This window comes from Zonotrichia albicollis, chromosome 15, assembly GCF_047830755.1.
Source record: "Zonotrichia albicollis isolate bZonAlb1 chromosome 15, bZonAlb1.hap1, whole genome shotgun sequence".
Taxonomy (NCBI): domain Eukaryota; kingdom Metazoa; phylum Chordata; class Aves; order Passeriformes; family Passerellidae; genus Zonotrichia; species Zonotrichia albicollis.
The window spans coordinates 3,317,443-3,339,320 of NC_133833.1; the positions used below are offsets into that span (position 1 = coordinate 3,317,443).

Genomic DNA, 21,878 nt, shown 5'->3' on the forward strand with positions numbered 1-21,878 from the left:
TCAGGGCTCTCCCTTCCCTGCCTCCCCCCACTCAGCAAGACAAACCACAAGAGGACATCGAGAGTAAAGTTAAACTTTACTTTACAGTAATTTTTCTTCTATATACAAAGAATTACAGTACATGTTCTGGGAGCACCTGGGCAGGGCAACCCTCTTTTCATGATAAGTTTCACATACACAGCCAACAGTCTAAGGGGAGCAAAATGAAAGTAATCAATGGTCCAAGACTCTCCCCTCTCCCTCTTCTAAAAATAATATACATGCTGGAAATATGTAGTTTACTCTCACCTGCTCTGGCATTCCTTCTTAAAACTGACAGATGACTCCAGGCCAGGGCTGAGCACCCCTTTGTCCCCCCTGCAGTGCTCTGGTGCTGGCCTCTGCCTTGGCTGGGATCCTCGACTCCTGATGTGTTTCCCTGTGCCTGAGCCTGCAGAACAGGACCCTGTGGGGGACCCCCATTCACCACCACCCTGTGGGCAGCAGATCTCAGAGGGGAAGGAAGGCAGCATGGGGCTGCTCACACCGAGGTTCTTCCCACAAGCAAACCTCTCACTCATGGCTCCAGCACTTTTGCTGCTGCCATGAGTGTCCCACCATGTCCCCAGGCAGTGAGGAAGGGGCAGTGGGCAGCCCCCCTCCCCAGGACCCTTGGCCAGCTGTCAGCCAGGTCCACAGCTGGGAGCACACAGTGCTGGAGGGTGGCAGGGGACATTACCAGCGAGGCACGGTGCCCAGCATGGTCAGTGTCTCGGGGGCGAGCAGGCTGGTGGGGCAGTGAGCTCAGCACCACGGATATGCAGGGCTGGGAGCGCCACTGCTGAAAGGCATCCAGGGCCCCTGGCAGGGAGAGCCACTCCCTGCCTGCCCCCCTGCTGCCAACACATCTCACATCTCACCTCCCACCCACACCAGCCGGGGCCACCCTCAGCTCCAGCCACGCTCCACCTTGAGCCTCCCGGTGCTTGCGGCTTTTCCTTTCAACAAGTTCCCAGTGTCTACAAAAAATACACAAAACCCAGTTCCTTGAAGTCAACAACTCGGAAACATCAGAAAAAGAAACAAAAACTGAAACCAGCTCAGTACCAAACGGACACGAAGAACATGCAGTAGCGGATGCCTGCTTGCTTCACGTGGCTCCACGGGCTCCCCAGGGGCTCAGTGGCACACTGCTTTAGTCTCAACACCACCATAAACTGAAGGAACCGAGTCACTCCTTGCCCTGTTTCAGTCACAAGGAGTGCTGAAGCCCGGCCCCAGCTCCAGGGGGATGGGATTAGCTGGCCAAGAAGCCCCAGCCCGAGGGCCAGGAGCCGTGAGTCCAGCCCTACTGTGCTAAGCTGCCAACGGTTTACAATAGCACCACAATAGCCCAAGGGCTTTGCCAAGGGCAAACATGATTAAAACTTTACCTTGAAATAGGCCATAGCAACACCCATTTCTCAGATTTCCCTAGGAGGTAGATTCAGTGCTGTAGGGACTGTCCATCACTGCTGCTCCTCCAGCCCGAGCTCACACAACCTGTCCTGTTCCCCCGGCACCAAACTTTGCTCACATCACTTTTGTAGGACCCGGAGCAGGAATCTTGCATCCTCCCATCTCCTGCTAAGCAAGGGCACTGCCACCCCACAGCTGAGACTCCTGCTGAAGCCAGGCGTGTGGCAGAGCACTCCCCAAGCTCCAGTGTCCCAGGCCCTGGGAGCCCCAAGCACCCATCAGCCCAGCTGTGCTGCCACCAGCGTTATCACTATCACAGGAGGGTGGGTAATAGCACGGGCAAAGCCTGGGAGATCAAACACAGCATCCCCCCATACTTTCAGAGTAGCTGCACGATTTGCCACTTTGCTTTAACACTCACTGGCTAGCAAAGGCAAAAGCCTCATCAGTAATTTAGGGCAAAGCACATTACAAGCAGGTTACAATTATGGTTATTCCAAACATCAAGCAAAGTCAGAAGTTAAGGCTGAAATTAAAAATAAACAGAAGGTCTTGAAGGTCTGAAGTTTCTCAAACTCCCCCTGCCCTGTCACAACACTGGCTGTGGTGTCCAGAAACGAGCTGGGCACACCCAGAGCATGCTCAGGGCGAACACGCTGCCAAGAGCATCAAGGTTAGGGCTGCTTTTTCTTTCTCATCCGTTTTTGTTTTCTGTGAAACTAAGCTGAAGCTTTTCCAGCAGATGCACTGTCTCACCTTAGTTCTTTAATGTCCTTTACATTCAATCATCTCTCTTATCTCCCGAACTTTAACACCAGCCACACCTTCAGAGCCTCTGCCTGCAGGGGTTTAACCCTGAATTAACACGTGCTCCCACAGTACCACCCAGATGCTTTGTGTATTGAAGTGACTGTGGTTCTTGTGGAGCTTTTTTTTTTTTGTTAAATAGGAAAAGTTTAACTGGAGAACAGCAATAAAGCAAGCTACCATGAGCTAATTTGCATCTGGAGACGTGCAGTAGGTGAGTTGATTATTCCTTACAGTGATAACTCTCCTGCTAGATTCACCAGAGCCCTGGCTGACTGTGGGCACTGGGGAAGATGGGACAAGCCCTGCAGAACAGTGGCCTGTGCCTGCTCCCCTCATCCTGCCCACACATCCCACACGCCCTGGGCTGGCTCCTCCTCTGTAACCCTCATCCCAACAGGACACAAGGCCCTGACCTTGCTGCTACCCCTCATCAGAGCTCCTCTGTCACAAAGGACACCTGGGACTCTCCTGCCCACTAAAGTGGGTCCTCCAGTGGGGTGGAGGCCACAGCCCACTGCTGACCCCAGCCCACTGCTCTGAGCAGGGGCAGCAGGGACAGTGACCAGCAAAGTGTTCACACAGGAGCAGAGCCTGCATCCCCTTCAGAAATGGGAAGAGTGAGCTACTCCTACCAGGAATGAGTCTGGAAAATTCTTGTGAGCCATCGTGGGACACCAGGGAAGGGACAGAGATAATTACACCCTTGATTCTCCCTCTACAGTGCTCCACAGCAGTGAATCAACACAGGAGTCACCTCTCACCCACCTGGGGTGCAATTTGGGCTGACCTAGGACTAAGTGACCAGGTGATTGGATCCCTCCAACACAGCAAGAGCATCACAGCCTTGGCATGAAGCTGCTGCTCAGGTCTGAGCCCAGCACGAGGCTGCAGCAGTGTCTCCCACAGAGTCTGCCAGGGGTATGGGTTACTTTGCCTCTACCCTCTACTTTTAAAATCCCTCGTGATTCAAACTGGCTGAATTCTGAAGGCAGCAACAAATGGCGGCAAACAAACCCAACTGCTTCAACACAGACATGTCCCTCTCCTCCTCCAAGGCAGCACTGCCAGCTGCCACCACAGTGAATCACCTCGAGTACAGAAGATGCCCACATTTCCTTCACAAGGGTTTTGCTGCCTGAAGCTGTTCCCCAGCTCATGCTCCCTTGCTGAGGGCAGGCTGGACAAGGGCAGGGCTGCTGGGCCTCTCTCTACAGCTGGTCAAGCCTTGTCTACGTGACCCAGAAAAGCCCAGAGACTCCCAAAAGCACCACAACTCCCTCTGAAAAGCCCTCCTGATCTGACAGAGCATCACACAAGGCTCCAGCAAGAGCAAAGAGGGAAGAGCAGCTTCCTGGCTTCCTCCTTCAATCAAGTTCCTCAACACCAGTTTAGCCAAGCAGCCTCCGAGCTAAGTTGAACTCAACTTCCCAACAGCAGCTGCAAGATAAGAAGCCAGAAACCTGGATCCTTGTGGAAAAGGGAGACAAGAAGAGAGACAGGGTACAGTAGCTGCAACAAAGTAGGCTGTGGAAAATGCCATGCAAAGGTTTAATCCACGTTCACTGCTCCAAACAAGCTTTTGGGAAAGCACCTGCTGGCATGAAGGGTGGCTGCTGCTGTGAGCCTCACCCTGCCACGTGAGCCCGCGATTTATAGAAGTGATTTTTTTCAAACCTGCTCTTGTGAGAATTCACTGAGAACTTCTCCATTTTACAGATTTAAAAAAGCCTGCACCAAAAATATTCACAGTTTATTTTTTCATGAAACAAGTAACTAGTTAACACGTGACAATGCGAAGCGGAGGTGGACAGAGCAGTGCAGAGACCTCTCTGGTTACAGTGGGAGCTAGCTGGGCGCTGGCACTGAGGAAACCCTACTTACACAATCTACATGACTAAGTCCAGCTCATGGGAAGGTTTATAAATGTAAATTCAAGATTTATTTTCCTTCTCACACATGATAAATACTTAATATACTGAACGCCATAATTTTTTTTTTTTTAATTTTTGTTTAAAAACCTTAATGAATGCCCTTAAGGTAATCTTCTCTCTCAATGGATCTGAGTTGTCCTGATTCCCTTTGTGGAGGAGTCACACAGAAATGCAAGCTGCTTGCATTTCCCTAGTTTCAGCAGCAAGCAGGAACTGACCTGCCAGTCTTCCCGGAAAAAAAACATTAAACAAGTAAGTTTCCATAAGCCATAAAGCTTTTCCAAGTTGTGAGCTATTCTACAAAGATCTGAAATGATTTGGACTAGAGAAGAGATAGCACTGGTAATGTCCCCTTGTGCCCAGCGCACCTGGCCTCTACAGCAGGACGTTGTCTCAGGGTGCACACATCAGGAAAGGAGAACGGATCAGGATTTGTCTTGGTACAGGTGTCTGCCTCCCTTCATAGAAAACTGCAAAGCTCATGACTGCTCTGGGAGCAGCAGGCACTTGCAAGCCAGGTGGGAACAAGGACCTGCTCCCATGTCGGAGGAAGGAGGCCAGCATGGGGCTGAACTCTCCCTTCCTGGGGAGGGGCTGTGGATCTGCCTGGAAGGAGGAGGAGGATACACACACTGGAGCTGCGCAAGGGTCTGGCGGCGGCACGGAGATCCGAGGCTGCGGCCCCAGATCGGTGGAGCTCAGGTAATTACAGAGGTAATGTGTTGTGGGAGTGGGAAAAAGCTGGTCAGCAGCGTTTCCTCGGCAGGACACCAACCCTATCCAGGCCAGGCAGCGCCACCAAAGGAGGCCTGTCCTCCTCCTGCCTGCGAGGGTGCCGGTGGTCACGAGATGCTGCAGGTCCCTGGGACTCTACTGCCTGCCCCACGAGCACCACAGCCACACCAACTTCTGCCTCAACGCTTGAGTGAGCGGCTTTCAGCAGGCCTAGTCTGGACACCAGCTCGATGACCACCAGGTACTAAACATCGCCTTCACTGTAAAAGGGAGAAGAGAAAAACAGAAAGCCAGGCAGCTGCTGGAGCCCACCGTGTTCCAGTGTGAGAACTACAATTCAGTTGGATGGACGCACACGCGCACACACACATGCACACCAACACAGTCCAGTTAATTCAAGTCTCCTTTGGTTGTAGAAGAGTTAAGCCAGAAGCTACACAAGGGGAAGGTGTTGAGATGGGTCCCGATCCAGCTAGGGCACCCTTGCCTCTGTGCAGTGAGCAGGACAGGCTTGGCTTGCTGCTGGCAACACCAGGTGTGATGGGAACGCGTTCTGAACACATCTGAGGCAAAGGGAGAAAGGACTGCTCAGTCTGCTGGCTCACGCTGACAACACAGGTCTAGAAGAGACTGGATGGAAATTGGAAAGGGAGCACTGTGCCCCTGGCAGGGCAGTGCTCAGCACCTCCAGGAACCCACTCTGCTCTGCTATTGCTGCTTTATGGGTCACTACGTTGTCAAGTGCAGGAAAACACTCCGCGTGTCCTGTGCTAAAGGATTAAGACACAAGAATGAAAAAACTCCCAGATGACTTCTTCCAAGATCTCTTTTCCCTGACTTCCTCCAGATTTCCCACTTCTTGGGCCTGGACAAAAAGCTCTGTAAAAAAGGAGCCTGAATGGATACTGCCTATTGCTGGAGAAAACTGCACTGAGCGAGTGCAGGAGCTCCTGTCCCATCTCACTGGAGATGATCCCTGTCCTTGAGCAAACCACACACACAGCATGTCCCAGTAAACACACGGACAAACCTCGTAAAGCAACGCCCTGCAGGGACAGAGACCAGGGCAGGTGACATGAAATCCCTTCCCTGCTTCTGGAGTCTGGCAAGGACACACATCTGACTGCTCACCAGATGATCCCTGAAACATCTCCAGTGCCAGGGCAGCCTGACTGATCCATTTTCTTTAAATGCAGTAACAAGAGCAAGGCCCTGGCTGTGCCTAGGAACCCACCTATGAATCAAACCTGGAGCTTGAACACGCTGGATCAGTAATGTGACCATTTCAGTGGAATTGGAGATTTTTACCCAGAGTGGACTCTTTATTTCAGCTTTACCATTTGTAAAAGGAAGAGGAAAAGGTCACAGATGCTCTCTCCCTTTGACTGGGCCAGACTCAGATTTAAGAGAATGTCCTTGCTCATGTCACAAGAGAATATGGATGGGATGTGCATGGGTTAGGGGCTGGGCTCAGGGAAGTGAATAAAAAAAACAAAACAAAGATTCCCCCTCCCTAAACATTAAACGACTGAAACCTGCCTCCCATATTCACCAACCTCACTTTGGCTCTGAGTCAGCCAACTCACGACAGACAGAATCCTGGTTATGGGCTAGCGCTGTGTTTTGTTCAGGCAAAGGGTCCTGCCCCCGAGGAGTCTGTGCTTTTCCACTCAGCCAAGCAATCTGATCGATTGCCTGAACGTTCGTGACGAGCCACTGCATCTGCTCCGGGGGAGCTTCCCTGGCTGGCCGAGGGGTCTGCTCGAATGCACACAATCTCTCTGATGTCCACGGGCTCTGCTCCGAGGGGGCTGAGGCCACTTCCCAGCTGGGCTGAAGGTTTGGCTCTGGTAGTTTCTCTGCTGTCCGGGAAGGCTGCTCCGCAGGCGTCAGTGTTTTCGTGGTGGACCAGTGGCTTTGCTCGTGCGTCTGTAGTTTCTCTGTAGGCCAAGGTACTTGTCCGACCTGTGTCACCACCTTCCCAGCAGACCAAGAGATTTGCTCCCCAGCTAACATGGTCCTCTCTTTCTGCTGGGGACTCAGCTCCATGGCTGGGGCCCCTCTCTCCTTCAGCTGAGCGTTCTGGTCGACGGGACGCAGCGCCTTCTCCGACAGCAACAGCCTTGGAGCTGATGCAGCCAGAGGCTTATCCGAGGCCTGAGGCCGAGGAGCCACAGCAGGAGCCAGCTTATCCGATGCCTGAGGCCACGGGGCTGTAAGAGTGAGAGGCCTCTCCAAGAGCTGAGGCCGAGACACCCCAGAGCTGAGAGCCTTTTCCAAAGGAAGAACCCGCAGGGCCCCGGAGTCAGCAGCCTTCTCTGCAGGAAGGGGTCGCAGCACCCCGGGGGACAGAGACTTCTGTGTGAGCGGGAGCCGAAGGGCCCCTGAGCTGAGACCCTTCTCCGTGGGCAGGACGTGCGGTGACCGGGAGCCAGGGGCCTTCTCCGGAGACAGGGGCCATGGCAACCCTGAGCTGGGAGCCTTCTCTGTGGGCAGGATCTGAGGCACACCCGAATCAGCAGCCTTCTCTGGAGGCAGGGGACGGGGTGACCCAGAGCTGGGAGACTTCTCTGTGTCTGGGACCCGCACTGCCCCAGAGAAGGAAGCCTTTTCTAGAGGCGGGGATTGTGGTACTGCTGATCCAGGAGCCTTCTCTGAGGGCAGGATCCGTGAGACTGGGGAGTCTGGGACTTTTTCAACGGAAACAGACCACAGCACCTCAGGACTGGAAGCCATCTCCAATTCTGCGGCCTGCGGCACCACAGAGCTGGAAGCCTCTTGCACAGCCTGTGGATGCGGACTCTGGGCAGAGGAGTCGTCCAGGGGCTGGAGCTGATCGGCCTCGGGAGGCTCATCCTGGGACTGCAGCATCCCCACCGTGGCCAGGAGTCTGTCAGACAGTGGAGGAGGCAGGCATTTCACAGGGAACTCATCCAGCAGCTCGGGCTGCTGCGCCCCGCTGTCAATGAGGGACTCATCCGATAACTCCAAAACCTCGGGGGCATCAGGAGTCTCATCTGCCAGCTGGAGCTGCAGGTCAGCAGCAGTGACAAGTGACTCATCCAGCGGTGACTGAGGTGATCCTGGAGGAGATTTGCTGGGCAGCTGAGGCTGCGAGGCGTCGCTGGAGGCCTCGTCCAGCGGCCAGAGCACGGCGTTGCTGGGAGGTTTGTCGGGCTGCTGAGGCCGCAGCGCTACAATGATGGGCTGCTTCTCTGACTGCAGCCTCAGGGACAGGGCGGCCTGCGGCTTGTCTGAGGGCTGCAGGCGGAGCGACAGCGTGGTGGGAGGTTTGTCCGAAGGCTGAAGGCGCAGTGACAGGGTGGTGGAGGGTTTGTTGGATGGCTTCAGCCTCAGTGACAAGGTGGCGGGGGGTTTATTTGACGGCGGCAGTCTGAGAGCCAGGGTGGCAGGCGGTTTGTCTGGCGAAGGTAGCCTGAGGGCCAGAGTGGTAGGGGGTTTGTTTGATGGCTGCAACCTCAGGGCAAGGGTGGTGGGGGGCTTGTCTGAAGAAGGCAGCCTCAGTGCTAGGGTAGCAGGGGGCTTTTCTGGTGACTGCAGTCTGAGGGCCACAGACTGAGGTAGGCTGTCCAGGGGCTGAACACTCAGGTCTGTGTCTGCCTCTGTTTCTGCAGGCACCTGCTCTGGCGGCTGGGTGTCCTCGCCGTTAGTCAGGCCTTCTATGGGAGGTGCATACTCACGAATTTCTCCTGGCTCTAGAGGGTGAGGCCCACAGGGATCGTGCTCTGTGCAGCATAATCGTCCATCCAGCTTGGAGATGAAGAGCATTCCTTCCCGGTGCTGCTTGCAGAAGGACCTGGGGCACATCTCGCAGAACGAAGCTGCTTCTTTACCACACACGTCACACTGATGCCACGGGCACTCCCACTTTCCTGCAGCACGGACACGGGAGAAAAGACACGCCTTAGGAGTGGGACAGGGGCAAGAGACAAAGGCTGCTGCAAAGGGAGTTCAGGGGAAAGTGAGAACACTCCTGTAATACCCACATACAATTCTACATGTCCTCTTCAGTTTCTGCCTTAGCTCAACAGGCAATTAACACAAATCTGCATTCTCAGAAGCAGCAAGGGCAATGATAATCATGACAAACACAAGACACATCAGCTCAGACCTGATGTGGCTTGTGCTCCTGCACAGCATTAACCAACAGAGGTGTCTAGAGAGGAGCAGACACCCTCAGTTTGCAGATCTCTGTAGCTCTGACTTCCATAGAAAACAGCAGCAGCTATCTGTGCACAATACTCAAAGGACTTTTTAAGCTAACATGTCAGATTCATCTTTTAATTCTGGGTCAAAAACCTCCCTTCCTGTTTTTCAGAAAGAAGAAGTGAGAGAGCAGTGATCACAAGGGCTATGTTTCTATTGTCTCTGAACCCAAAGGCACATCCTTAACCTCTGGCCATGTATGGCCACAATAAAACAAAGCTGCTCCCCCAGCAGCTCCATCTTCACACAACCTACTGACCATCAGTACCAACACCACCAGCAGGCAAAACACAACATGACATTTCAGAGACTGCTGCTTTCCTCACTTGCAGAGGACCTCACTGGCTCAGCCTCCTGCTCCCTCAGACAAGGCTGTGTCTGGCTCTACCAAATGCTTCCAGTTCGTGGACACAACCAGGTACACGCTGAGCTCCGGACCACAGGATGAGCAAAGATGTTTTTCCAAATACCCCTCCTGCCTCTGTGCTCTGCCAGCACCCCACATCCCCCATCTCTCCTGCTCCCTGCCTTGCTGTGGGGAGCAGCTCCTTGAGAGCAGCCCTGACACTGAGCTCTGACCAGAGGGCAACCACGGACACCAGAGCACTTGCCAGCCTGCCTGAACCAAGCCCACAGACCTGTGGCTGTGGCTACAGCTCCTTTCCAGGGAGGCTGGCTCCTGCAGCACAGCACTGAGCAGCTGTGGGCATTGCTCCCTGAACTTGTGCAACAGCAGCTCTCCACTCCCCTCTCTCACGCTGCTTTTCCCCTGGGGTTGAAGGCAACACGTAGTAAGTTTTTCCCCTCCTTTGAAGCCAGTCCAAGGCTTCTGTTCCAGTCTCAAAATATGCACGCTGCTCTTATGTGTCTTTTCCAATTTTTCAGCATTTTTTTCCAAGTGAGGATGTTTAACACTTCCCATGGTCTCCCCTGCTCCTGGCTCATGGTGCTGCAGCACAGGCTGTCACTGCTCCCCCTGCACCAGCAGCATCCCAGAGAGCCACACAACACTGCAAAGACCCTGGGACCGTTCTGGTAGAGGTCATTTGTACAGATGGAAAGTAAAAAAAGTCAAAACCTGCTCCTTTGTTGCAGAAAGGAAAAATCCTTTCAAACCACTCTAATGGTCTTTGACAGGATAAAAAGGTCTAATGAATAAGCACCCTCTCCAGGGACAGCCCAGAGCTCTTGGAAGTAAGATCACACAATTAGCAAACATGCAAACAAGCAGGAAATTCCAATTACTTGACAGCAATGCCCATGGCAGAGGAAACATTTGAAGCAGAAAGTGCTGAACCTTTCATGTCCTGAATGATACTCCGAGGAGCGGGCTATGAAAATCACTGCCTATGTGTAAAAAGAGTAAAATTGCTACAACTGACTGAAAATCATTCTCTAAAAACAGTTATTAATGGTCTTGTGGCAAACTGAGAAGGCATTTCAAATTGCACCCTTCAGGAATGTATTTTAATCTGTACAATAATTTAAATTTCTGAAAGCAGAACAGCAAATACTCTTACACATACAGGTAGATAACATCGAGCCTGTAAGGGACTGCAAAAATCCAGTTAGACAGACTCAGAATTTTAAGTGGACAAATGCTCTTGCACCAACAAGGTGTAATTAAATAAAGACAGGTGCAAAACAGGATTGCAAAAGGAAGAAATAAACATAAGAAAAGGATCAAGATGAAAACTCAAGAAGGATAAAGCAAACGATCAACATTCCATCAATATAAGTTATTTTTGCAAAACAAGTAAAACATAATTTCTGAAGAAATTTTATGTAAAAAGCAAAATATAATTATTCTCTTCTGTCAGAGTAAGCAAGGCCTCGGCTGCAGTGCTGTTAAAATACTTGATTCCAGTTTTAAAAAATGTGTAGGCAAGTGGGACACAGTCCAGAGCAGATCAAGAATAAAAACTTGAGGCTATGTTTGTACAAGCCGGAAAAGGACTGGGGCAACAATCTTCCACTATGTAAAAAAATGTATCAGAGAGCTGGCCATTCTTTGTGTTTTTAAGTTAGGCTGTTAGGAGAGACTTAGCAAATGGAAAGCAGGGAAGCAGGCTGGAGGTTGGAGTGTACTTTTTGAGTATTTTTTTATTTCAAATTTTTGCCCTCATTTCACCACAAGCTAGAATATGCTTTGGTACTGTTCTCTTATGTGTGAACTAATGGCTGTTCAGACATTTAAGAGATTCTTTTCTAACTCCTATTTTCCAGCAGTGCTTCTCCTCACCAGTGATCTCACAGCTGTCTTTAACTTTGGGAAAACAGCCAGTGTGATGACCAATACCTCAGCTATTGCTGGGATTATGCTCTGCCATGCCCCAAGAATGGGGTCAGTTCACAAGCACCATCTCTTAGGCAAGGACCAACTCCCCCTTCAGCAACTTTTTGCAGTCACAGTGGGGTGCAAACCAGGGCTGGATTGGTTGGACAACAACATCTGCTTAAGAGAGAAAGATTTCTCTAAAAGTTCAGAAGCTGTGAACAGCGTGCAAGTCCCAGGACACCCAGAGCCAACACTGCGAGCCAAGCAGAGCCCAGCTGTGCAGAGCACTGACCTGCAGGTCTCTTGGTCAGGTTGAGGCAGTCAGCATGGTACACCTTGGGGCAGCCTGACTTCTTACAGGAGACCAGCTGCCCTCCGTCCCCGCAGCTGAAGCACTCGTCCTCCCGCTCCTTCATCACCTCCGCCTGCGACCTGCGCTTCATCTGCGGCCGCCTCTTGAGCTTCTTGGACTTCTCCTCGCTCAGGCTGGGCTGGCTCTGGGGGTGAACAGATGTTGATTAACACAGGCTTTGCCTCATCCACCTGCTCCCTTGCTGCTGCAAACCCTGCTGACACGAATCCCACTGCCAGCTATACTGAGACCTGCGCAGCATCTCTAGTGCTGCTCGGTATTTGGAGCCAAGTTACTACAGCAAATACCTCCCAGGTATTCTGAAACAGCCTGGAAATCATGCAGCAAAGCTTGACTGGACATGGGATTTATATGACTAGCAACAGCAGAATGAGGAGCTGGGGCTGCCTGGTGTCACTGAGCTCGTGCCACCTCTCCCAGACTCTCCAGGTCAAAGCAGTCAGGTCTCCTGGCACATATGACTCATGAGGAGTCTATTCAGGGCCTTCCTGCATTTTTCACATTCACCACTTCCCTCTCCATTTTCAGTCTGAATTTATCTGTCATCAGTTTAGACCTATTTGTTCTTGTGTCATTGCTGTCCTTCTGCACCAGAATCACAGAATTTTTACAATTGGAAAAGACCTCCAAGATCATCAAGTTCAACATCTGAAGCTTTTCTATCTCCCCGAAGAAACCCCTGGGACACACTCTCCTGCTTGCAAACTGAAACTTTCACAGTCTGCACACTCAAGTCTTCCCAGTGGCTTTTTTCTGCCCTTATTGAGTATATTTATCCCAAAGAAAAGTTACAGAATTACACACTACCTCAGATAACACCTCTCATACAAAGACATCAACACCTAGCCAAAAGAACAGGAAATTCCCCCAAAGCACTGCCCTCATTTGCCTTTTCCACAGCTGTGTCACACCACAGCTCAGTGCTGTGGCATCTGAGCTGCACAGCGGTTCCTTCTCCACCACGACTGCCCAGCCATGACCTTCTCATGGTGGATTTATTTCTGCTGTTAACCTCTCCAGGCGTGTACTGTGGAATATCCAATCTCCATTCCCCCTACACTCAGTTATTCCTTCGCAATTGCCCCATCCTCTCACTCTCCCATGGCAATGACAACTGAAATCTGCATCATCAGTGCAGTTAAATTATCTGTGTGGTGAAGTAACTACAGCTGGACCCAGGGCAGGCAACTAAATGGTTCAAGTGCTCTCTTCTCTGGCCTAAGGCTTCCTCCAACCCTGCTCTTCCAACTCCCCCTCCAGCCAGGATGAGCCTCCCATTGTGTGGAACACTCAGCTCCACAAAGATGATGCTTCTTGACCCAGTCCTGACCTTATCAAAGCACCATCACTTTAGTTTATCTAAGGAGACATGAGCTAAATTCTGTGCCATTTTCTACATCTCTTTGTGCTCAAATCTGTGTTCTCCATGCAGGATATCTCTGTGTGCTGAGACAATGCCTGTGAAGCAATTTTTACAGCCTTTATTTTGCCAAAATATTGTGCGTAATATTTTCATCACCAAAACATTTAAAAACCTTGGTCTCCAGACCTACAATTTCAGAACTCTGCAGTTGGCTATTCAGCTTTCCTGTCACCAAGGAGTTACATCTCTTGATTGTTTCCTTCCCCTTCACACGTGGAAGTTTCTGCTTTCATACCATCATTCCCCCTGACAATGGGGACAAGCCAGGCCTTTCTTATCACTGAAAATGCAGGCACTGAAATGCTTCCATCTAAACTATGCCACCGATTTTCAACCATCTAATTACAAAGAGAACAAGAAAATCCCTTCACAGCTAATTTGAATGTTTAAGAGAGGTCTAACAGCTGGACTAAGCAATTCCCACTTGCTCCCTGCAGTACCATAGACTCCCAAACATTCCTCCACACTCCCAGTTAGAAGGCATTTTTAAGAGTGAACTTGAGTATAATCAGTTTTGTCTTGCTGTATCTTCAGCAAGCTTAAAAATGCATCTATTGTGAGAAGAATTTTTTTTAAAAACCACCCCAAGGTATTGTTTTCTCGGTACTGTTTCTTAGCCCATCTCATCAAGATAGAGTGAGTTGTCTCAGATATCACAATGGAACATGAATGCCAACTAAAGGGCACTTTTCTCTCATTTCCATCGTGCAACCTGCAATTTCAAGGCAAAAATGACAGTCAAACCATGTATAACACAGGGGCAGCACAAAATCGATTGAACTTTAAATTGCAACCCGAAAAGGAGCTAAATACATCAGATGTGCCACTCCCCCCATCTGTCAGCTTCTCAAGACATCCATTTTTTATTTTTGTAAGTTAATTTTTTCTGAAGAACTAATCTCTGGAGAATTAATAAAACCTTCCCTATATATTGATGGGGCTCAACAACTGTTGCTGCTGGAGGTTTTTAACCCTTAACAGTGGGCACGGCAGGATCCACATGCCAGAGCAGAGGGATCACAGGCTGATTTGGTGAAGCACTTGTAACAAACCAACAGCTGAGACATAGATTTAGCGGGTGACAGCTGGGAACTTGGCCAACTGCTCCTGTTATTTCCTTTTCCCACCGAGAACCAGCTCACACAAGGAGGTAATTGAAATCAATTCCTGTTTCTGCAACATTACAGTTACAAATCGAAGCCCTCAAAAAGTCAGTGAGTTCTAAAAGCTGGTGGTTTTTCAACTACAGATATGGCAGATTTCTTATGTCTGTCTCATGTGTAAAAATCAGTCATTTCATTAAAACCAGAATAAAACCAAGAACTTTACTGCAGAATAGATGGTGAGGTAGCAGCCTTCTGGCTCTAAAGCAACTTCAGTGTGAAGGAATGTGAGTTTGCTGGCCTTCCATGCATGCTCATAATTTACTTTGGGAAATGGGCTGAGTTGTGTTTTCTTGGTTACCTAATGAAGTCTTTCCCATGCCTGTCCTTTGCTCCTCTAGTGCTATGGAAAATGTCATGATAAGAAGCAGAATTAAAAAAAAAAAATTTAAAAAACCCCACCCTCTTTCTTTTATTCTTCCAGTGTAAAATAAAGCTTCCTGTCATTATTTATAGCAGCTCTGATAACTGAAGACTAAGACTTGCTTTCAGAATGAAAACTCGAATATTTAACTCATTTCAAGCACTGTTCCCATGGCCACACTTAAATGATCTCTTCAACCAGAAATCTTTGCAACCAACGACTGATATACATCTATGCAAAGAGGCAATTTGGAAGAACAAAAGCTTAAAGGATGCATCATACCTTCGGCCTTACTCCTAGGAAGCCACTGCAGTTTGGGGCACCACACTTACAAACGGTCTTTCCATTTCCCAAACACTCCAGATTGTAGTTGAAAGTCAGCTCAGTCCCTGGCACAAAAGCAGATCAAAACCAAGCAAGTTGTTAATGAATTACAGAATAGAATGTTTTACTGCTAAAATAAAAGCACTTTTTAAAATACAATGTCACAAATGACTGCCACCACTACGCAAGAAAACCAAATTATTGATCTCCCCAAAGATCTGTGTAGATTGAAAATTCAGTACAACCCCTCTCCCCTACCACATTTTACAGCTAAAAAGGGCATTGATCCTGTAGCAGGGCCCTGTATCAACCTCCACTGACACCACGTGTGTGTTTCATTATGTTAGTGCTGCTGTTCAGCCTCATGAATACCCCAATGAAAATAAAAATTAAATCCCCTTCCAGAGAGCTACAAACCCTCCCTTTTCCTTACAGAACCCCCGAGGCTACAGCAGGCATTGACGGTGTGTTCCTTACCAGCTTTGATATTTACAAGTGCGAAGAGCCCAACCCGAGTGTCGCCATTCACACACCATTTCTGAGTCTCACAGTTGGGCTGGCAGCAGTGGTTCATGAACCGAGCATAGTTACCCTTTGGCCCAGCATCAATGATTCGATCCTGGAATTGCAAAAAAAAAACCCAGAAAACCACATTTCAATCATCTGTCAACAGCTGCAATCAGCCAGCTCTGATGCCTCGGGTCAGTGCTGGCAGATCACACCAGTACAGCTTCCTGCACATCATCCTCCTCCTCACACAGGACTTTCAAGGGACAAAGACACTCTCCCAAACAGCCAGGGCTGCCACTGCTGCTTTCTGGGAAACAAAGTCTCCCTGTGGCATCAGTGCTGGATAAACACCACCCAGCACACTTCCAAGGCAGTGCTTGTGGTTCCAGGCCCCAACTTCTGCTTAAAAGCAAAACAGCAGTTCCTATTTCTTACATGTCAGTGTATAGAAGGAAAACAGGAAGAGTGTGTAAGCTGAGGTACACTGGTGCACAGCTTGTTATAGGGCTGGAGAGGAGAGGGAAGCTGCAACTGAGATTTGCTTTTGTAGCAATGAGGAGATATTAACACTTGGGTCTGCCCCATCAGCCATACAGGGAGAACAAGATATGGTCAGTGTGAACTTGCAGCAGGATGAGGGGAAAGACAAAGCAGTCACTGTTATCCTGTCCCCCACTCTACAGTTTCCTCCCCATGTCTGTTTTCATGGTTTCTTTCTCATCTTTCCATGGCTGAGTGACAAAGTGGGGAAAGCAGCTGACACAATCACTTAAACCTCTAAAAATCAGGAGTTCATAGCAACAACCTGGCCTGCAGGGCCCACTGGGGACCCTCTGGCTGTAACTAAATCCATCAGTCTACTGAGAACAGCAAGACTGAACTCAGATGAAGGTCTTGCTGTGCCTATAACTTATTTATGCCTCTTCTGGCACACACCAACCCTGTTCTGGGCTCTCCAAAGTCCAGCTGCTGGGAAGGATCCCCATGTTCCCAAATTCAGCCTCTTATGCTGAAGTAGGATCTGCAGTCCTCAGACAGCTGTCCTCACCTCTTCTGAACAAACACAGGCAATGCCTGTTCAGACTTTCCTCCTAACCCTGAAATCCAGCCTGAAGCTCCTCTAATTACACATTAATTCATTTTATCAGTTCAGAGGAAATGCAGACCAGCTCATCAGCAATGCTTAGCACCTTTTTGCTACATGAAGCATCATGCCTTCCTTCCCATCTTTTTATTTCTGTTCAGGATGCTGGCAGGATATTCCTTGCACATACCTTATCCAGTGTCAACATGTAGAAATTGGTAATGTCGTGCTCCTGAGCGTAGCGGATTCGGGCTCGGCACTCCTCCTCATCAATTAGCTCCCCAACATACTCATTAACAAATTCACCCTGCCAGACACAAAACAACAAGCTGATAAGACAAGACAAATTATCTGCAGGATGGAGGGATGTCCACATTTGTGCTAGAACTCAGCTCCTGTTTCCTTCCTAAAAATCTCTCCCTGTGCTCTGCAGCCAGTTTGGCCTATAATCTTCACCAAGAGCTCTGAACCATACATCTGTTTCACATGCTCGAATAACTCAAATTAAATTAAATAAAGAACTGTGACCATCAGGTTATTCTTTGTGCCAAAGAAAGAATTAGCATCCAGGGAGAGCACAGAAGTTAACCACAAGAACAGCACTTTGCTGCAAAGCTCAAAGCACTGCCCTAATTGCATTCCAGCTGAAAACAATATCCCTTTGGGGACCAACCACATGGAGCAGCAGGATGCACCTGGAGCACCTGCTCCTGCAGTGAGTGCAGGAGTTCCCTTGCAGTGAAGTACTGCAGAGACTGTACTCCAGTCATTAAGGAGAACCCAGCTCTGCTCCAGTGGGGCTCATTGGTTCCCCCACTAAATAACTGAGTGTTTCTGTTTCCAGTTCGTCTGCTGAAAGTGAAACAAGCACATGGAATGGCAGAAATATCCTTTAACTTAGGGCACAGCAGACAGCAAAGTTTTCAACAGGACAGACTCACATTTTGCCTCTTCTATCAAGACCTCCCTCTTATCATGTCATCACTACTCCCTTTTCAGACATTCTTCTCTTACTATGCTAACAGTCCTGTTTCACTTTATCCTTTATTAGCTGTGGGGTTCTTTTGGATTTAACATTCCTCCTTCTTCGCTCAGCACAGATGTGTGTCCAAAGAATTGCTCTTCTTTGCATTTAAAAAACAGATACAGGTGTTTTAGGTGGAGATAATCAGTTTCAGCAGCAATAACAGCCATGTCCAAGACACTGCCCTTTTTTAAGGTCCAAGCCCTGGTTTCTGTTTCTGACACAAGATTATCATGCTTGATAAGCCTGGTTAGTCAAGAATAGGAGGGAGGAATAATCACTGTTCCCCATCTGGAAACCCTGAGCACCATCCCATTGTTCTTACAAGCAGACTGACCAAGCAATCACCTTTCTTACCCTGTGGGACACGCAAATCATTTTCCCGGTCAGCTGAGCCAAAACACTCTTGTCAAGACTGCAAAGATTAAATTCAAGTTTTTTTTCTAACTGACATTCTACAGCAAGAAACCCAGTTTTCAAACCCAGAGTGATTAAGAGAGAAACAGCAAGAGCAAACGACACACGAAGAGCGCAGGTACCTTCCTGATGTCAGTCTTGGCCTGCAGGCCCCAGCCCCGTGCCAGCGTGCGGAAGATCTGCACCTCGGGGTACTGGCGCTTGGAGAAGCACTGGTTCTGGCAGCGCTCCCCAGCGGGGCACACCAGGGGGTGGCACTCGTAGAGCAGCATGCGGTTGATGCACTCCGAGTCCAGGCCGCAGGGGTTCTCGTCCGTGGGTTTGCAGTTGCAGCGCGGGATCTCGGACAGGTCTGCAGTGAAGATCTGCACCTTCCCCACGGGCCGGTTCACCTTCAATGCACACGAGGGACATGAGCTCTTGGGAGCTACAGGTTACCCTGGCAGGCATTTCTGAACTCCACCCTTGCCTACGGGCTGCAGTGACATAGTGACAGCGAGGGGCAGAAGGACACAAGTACAGGCACAGCTGTACTCCTGGGAATGCTATTTGGAGAGGCAGAGGTTGGAGGAAAGAGCTCAGGAGGATGCAGGTTCCCCGTTAGCATCACCTGGTGCAGTGTGCAGTGTGTATTCTGTGACCCTGGAAAGGTGAGAGGCTGCCAAGTGTCCCCCTCCCATCATCACTGAGCCCACATCCAGCCCAGTGCTCCTGCTGGGCACGCAGCATCCCTGTGATCAGCACCAAACCCCTTTGTGCATCAAACTGCACCTTTTCCAGTCTGAGTGTCAGGTGCTTCTCCTCAGCTTTCCCTTACTGCCCTGCTTTTTGAATGTTACCTTCAAGCTGCTTTGTGCTCTCAGCTGTCACACCTGTGACAGAAGGCCTACCATGCAGTTACCTCCCTACCCAACTGTCCTGCAGATGTGAAGGGAAGCCAAACCAGACAAGGCTGGGGTTGAAAGGCCCAAAGAGGAGCTCAGAGTTAAGGCAAGGAGCTCTCTAAAAACCGCTCCAGGAGGAAGCAGAGTGCAGCACCAGGTGGAGACGCGACTGGCGTGTCTGTGGCATGAGCTGGGTCCTTGGGGTTTGGTTAAAGGCAGCAAACGCTGAAAAGCAGGCAACAGAGAGTCAGGACTTTGGAGAGAGACACCGAAGAAAAGCTCCTTGTTGCTCTTTCCCTGGGTGAACCATTGTCTCACTTTCCTCTCCCAGAACATGAAAGGAAGGGATTTTAACAAAACTATTCCAGCCCCCATATAAGGTACCTCGTCCCACCCACAGAGTTTCCACACTAACAGCCTGTCTGAGGCTGGCCCAGTCCAGATCTCCCTTTGTTTAAACACAAACTCTGCAGAAACCCTTCATTAATCACTTCAACACAGTCTCCCCCACCTTCCTCCTAGAACTGCACCCCACCTCCAGCCTTCCTTGTCACTCAGGTTCTCCTCTGCTGCTTCCCATCTCTTACCCAGACTCATTAAGAGTGGCAAGACTCACAGGACTGGGTCAATCCACTACTGGTACAGCTCTAGCACTGCTATTGCATACCACATATACCCAGCACACACCTGCCCTATTCTCTGAGACACTGCTGGGAAAAAACCAAAGCAGAGCAATGCTTGGACTCATCACAAGCCTGATGTGATGAAGGATCCCAAGTACTTTTTGCAGCAGCCTCTCATGTGGATGTTCCTTGGGATGGACTCGAAATAAAGATCTCCTTAGAAGGAGTGGACACAAACAGCTTCAGCCATTCCATCCTGAAGCCCTCTCCAGTTCACCATCTGCTCCTGCACACTGCTTTGCTTTCAGAGAGACAAACAGCTTGCACCCAGACCTCAGAAGAACTACCATGACTAATGACCACAACCGTAATTATTTATATAAAAGGGTATTTCAAAGGCTCTAAACTGCTTCCAAAGTTCCTTCATGTTGTGGCCAGAGAGTCCTAAAAATAGATATAATGAGAAACTACTTCCTCCACTGAAGCTGCCAGGCCCATACTGCTGCCACAGCATTCAGTTGTGCTCTTTACACCACACAGTAACTCATGCAGGATATACCTGCCTGCCTAAAAATCCTAGCTAGATACAAAAAGTGCCAGAAATCAGCTAAGCTTTCACATTTTGCCTCATAAAAAGGGAAGGAGCAGACAGAAGCAGTAAAAAAACACAGTCCCTGAGTCAGTGGGTTTCTGGGCAGTTGGGATCCACTTCTCAGACACAGGCACATGCTTGGTCCCAGCTCTCCTCTCAAGTCACCTCCATCCTGTAGCTAGTGCTGCTCCAATTCTAACTCTATAATAACAATAATATTTAACAGCCCTTAACATGAAAAGATCCCCAAAACTGAGGAAAAGGGCTGATATTGCAGCCTGTACACCTGCTTCAGTATTTCTGTTCAGTCACCAGCTGATACAGAAAGAGATATAAAGCAATAGCAGATCATAGAAGATACTGTGTGTTACCACACCCTCCACACAGCCCTGCTGCACTGCACCATGACCACCTCCTGTCCTGGTTTGTCCACCTTGCCATCAGCAGAATGGAGCATTTGATCACACTGAGCATTACCAGCCCTCTTCCCTGAGCTCTCAAAGTACAGAGACACTTCCTTCAGACCACACAACTGACACAGACAGCACAGACATGACCAGATCTGTTCCAGCAAACCAGAGCACCTCTGTTACTGCAGCACAGCTTGCTGAGGATGGAAAGAGGATCAAAGGCACCTTCAAGAACAGCGAGACATCCAAACATCAGAAATGTTTCTGTATACCTGTAAATCACCTGCACCAAGAGCTCAAGGCTTCTCTTCTGCACCTGCCCCCCACCACCTTCCCTCACCTTGATGTGTTTGTAGGGAGGAGGTTTCTTGTCATTCTTTTTGTCTTCCTGAAGTTGTCTCAGTTCTTTCTGTGCTTTCAGTTCTTCAAATCTTACAGCAGCTTCCTGAAGAGCTAAGTGAGAGAAAATGCTGTGTTATGAGGAACTCCCCCTGCTCACACAGAGCAGGGCAGCCACTGTCCTGCCAGTGTTCACAAGGTTCAACAGAGGGGGGTGAAGAAAAGGCCAATGCAGCAGGGAAGTGCAGAAATTACAGTCAAGGGCCTGCTCATGGGTGATGAAGCATCCCATCTGTTGGCTATCTTTGCCTGCCCTCTTGGGCAGAAATGCCAGGCAGCTACATCCACAACTCTCAAGTGCATGTTAATATCAAGATAATGACTGTATTGCACAGAGGGAAGCTGACCCAGCAGCAGCTCACTTGAATTTTGAGATGCTGTGTCAGAGCTGGACAAAGATTTGAGATCTGCACACCCTTCTCCCTCTCTGGGAGTCAAACAAACACTCTGAGCATGCTGGATGTTACATAAGCAGCAGCTTATTCTACACATTTAATTTCACTTCAGTTATAAGAAGACATGTTTCACTGCTGCATGAACGGCACTTTTCCAAAGAGGAATGAAGAAGGTAAGACCATGTACTTCCCTGGATGAAGGCAAGTTACCTTTTTTGTAAATGCCATCCACACCTTTCCCCATCTTGTCTTTGCTGCTGACATCACCTTCCATGTAAGGGAACACACGAGCCTGGTGGGTCCACAGGTAGTCCTTGGAGCCAAAGAACAGCACAGGGAATTCACCAATGTCATGTTTCATTTTCTGGATGTTGACAGGAATTGTCCTAGGATGGCAAATCTCAGCTGGCCACCACCTGCAACACAGGAAAGGGCAGATGAAACCTCTGGCTTCCCCATTTCGAGAACACCTCAA

At 49.5% G+C, this 21,878-nt stretch overlaps 1 protein-coding gene across 6 annotated transcripts in view; it reads right to left on the bottom strand.

Moving 5' to 3' along the window:
* Nucleotides 1-57: 57 nt before the first annotated feature.
* The window catches only part of NSD1 (nuclear receptor binding SET domain protein 1), a 61,658-nt gene continuing 39,837 nt past the window's right edge, over nt 58-21,878 (bottom strand). For 5 of the 6 annotated variants that reach the window (XM_074552277.1, XM_074552274.1, XM_074552276.1 and 2 more), the window contains exons 16-23: nt 21,614-21,819; nt 20,950-21,062; nt 18,223-18,492; nt 16,850-16,966; nt 15,543-15,684; nt 15,024-15,130; nt 11,711-11,915; nt 58-8,806 (exon numbers count right to left, since the gene is read on the bottom strand). In XM_074552277.1, the coding sequence (XP_074408378.1) occupies nt 6,471-8,806; nt 11,711-11,915; nt 15,024-15,130; nt 15,543-15,684; nt 16,850-16,966; nt 18,223-18,492; nt 20,950-21,062; nt 21,614-21,819 (3,496 nt within the window). In that variant the 3' untranslated portion in view covers nt 58-6,470. The remainder of the gene's footprint in view (nt 8,807-11,710; nt 11,916-15,023; nt 15,131-15,542; nt 15,685-16,849; nt 16,967-18,222; nt 18,493-20,949; nt 21,063-21,613; nt 21,820-21,878) is intronic. The other variant, XM_074552275.1, reaches the window with a different exon arrangement.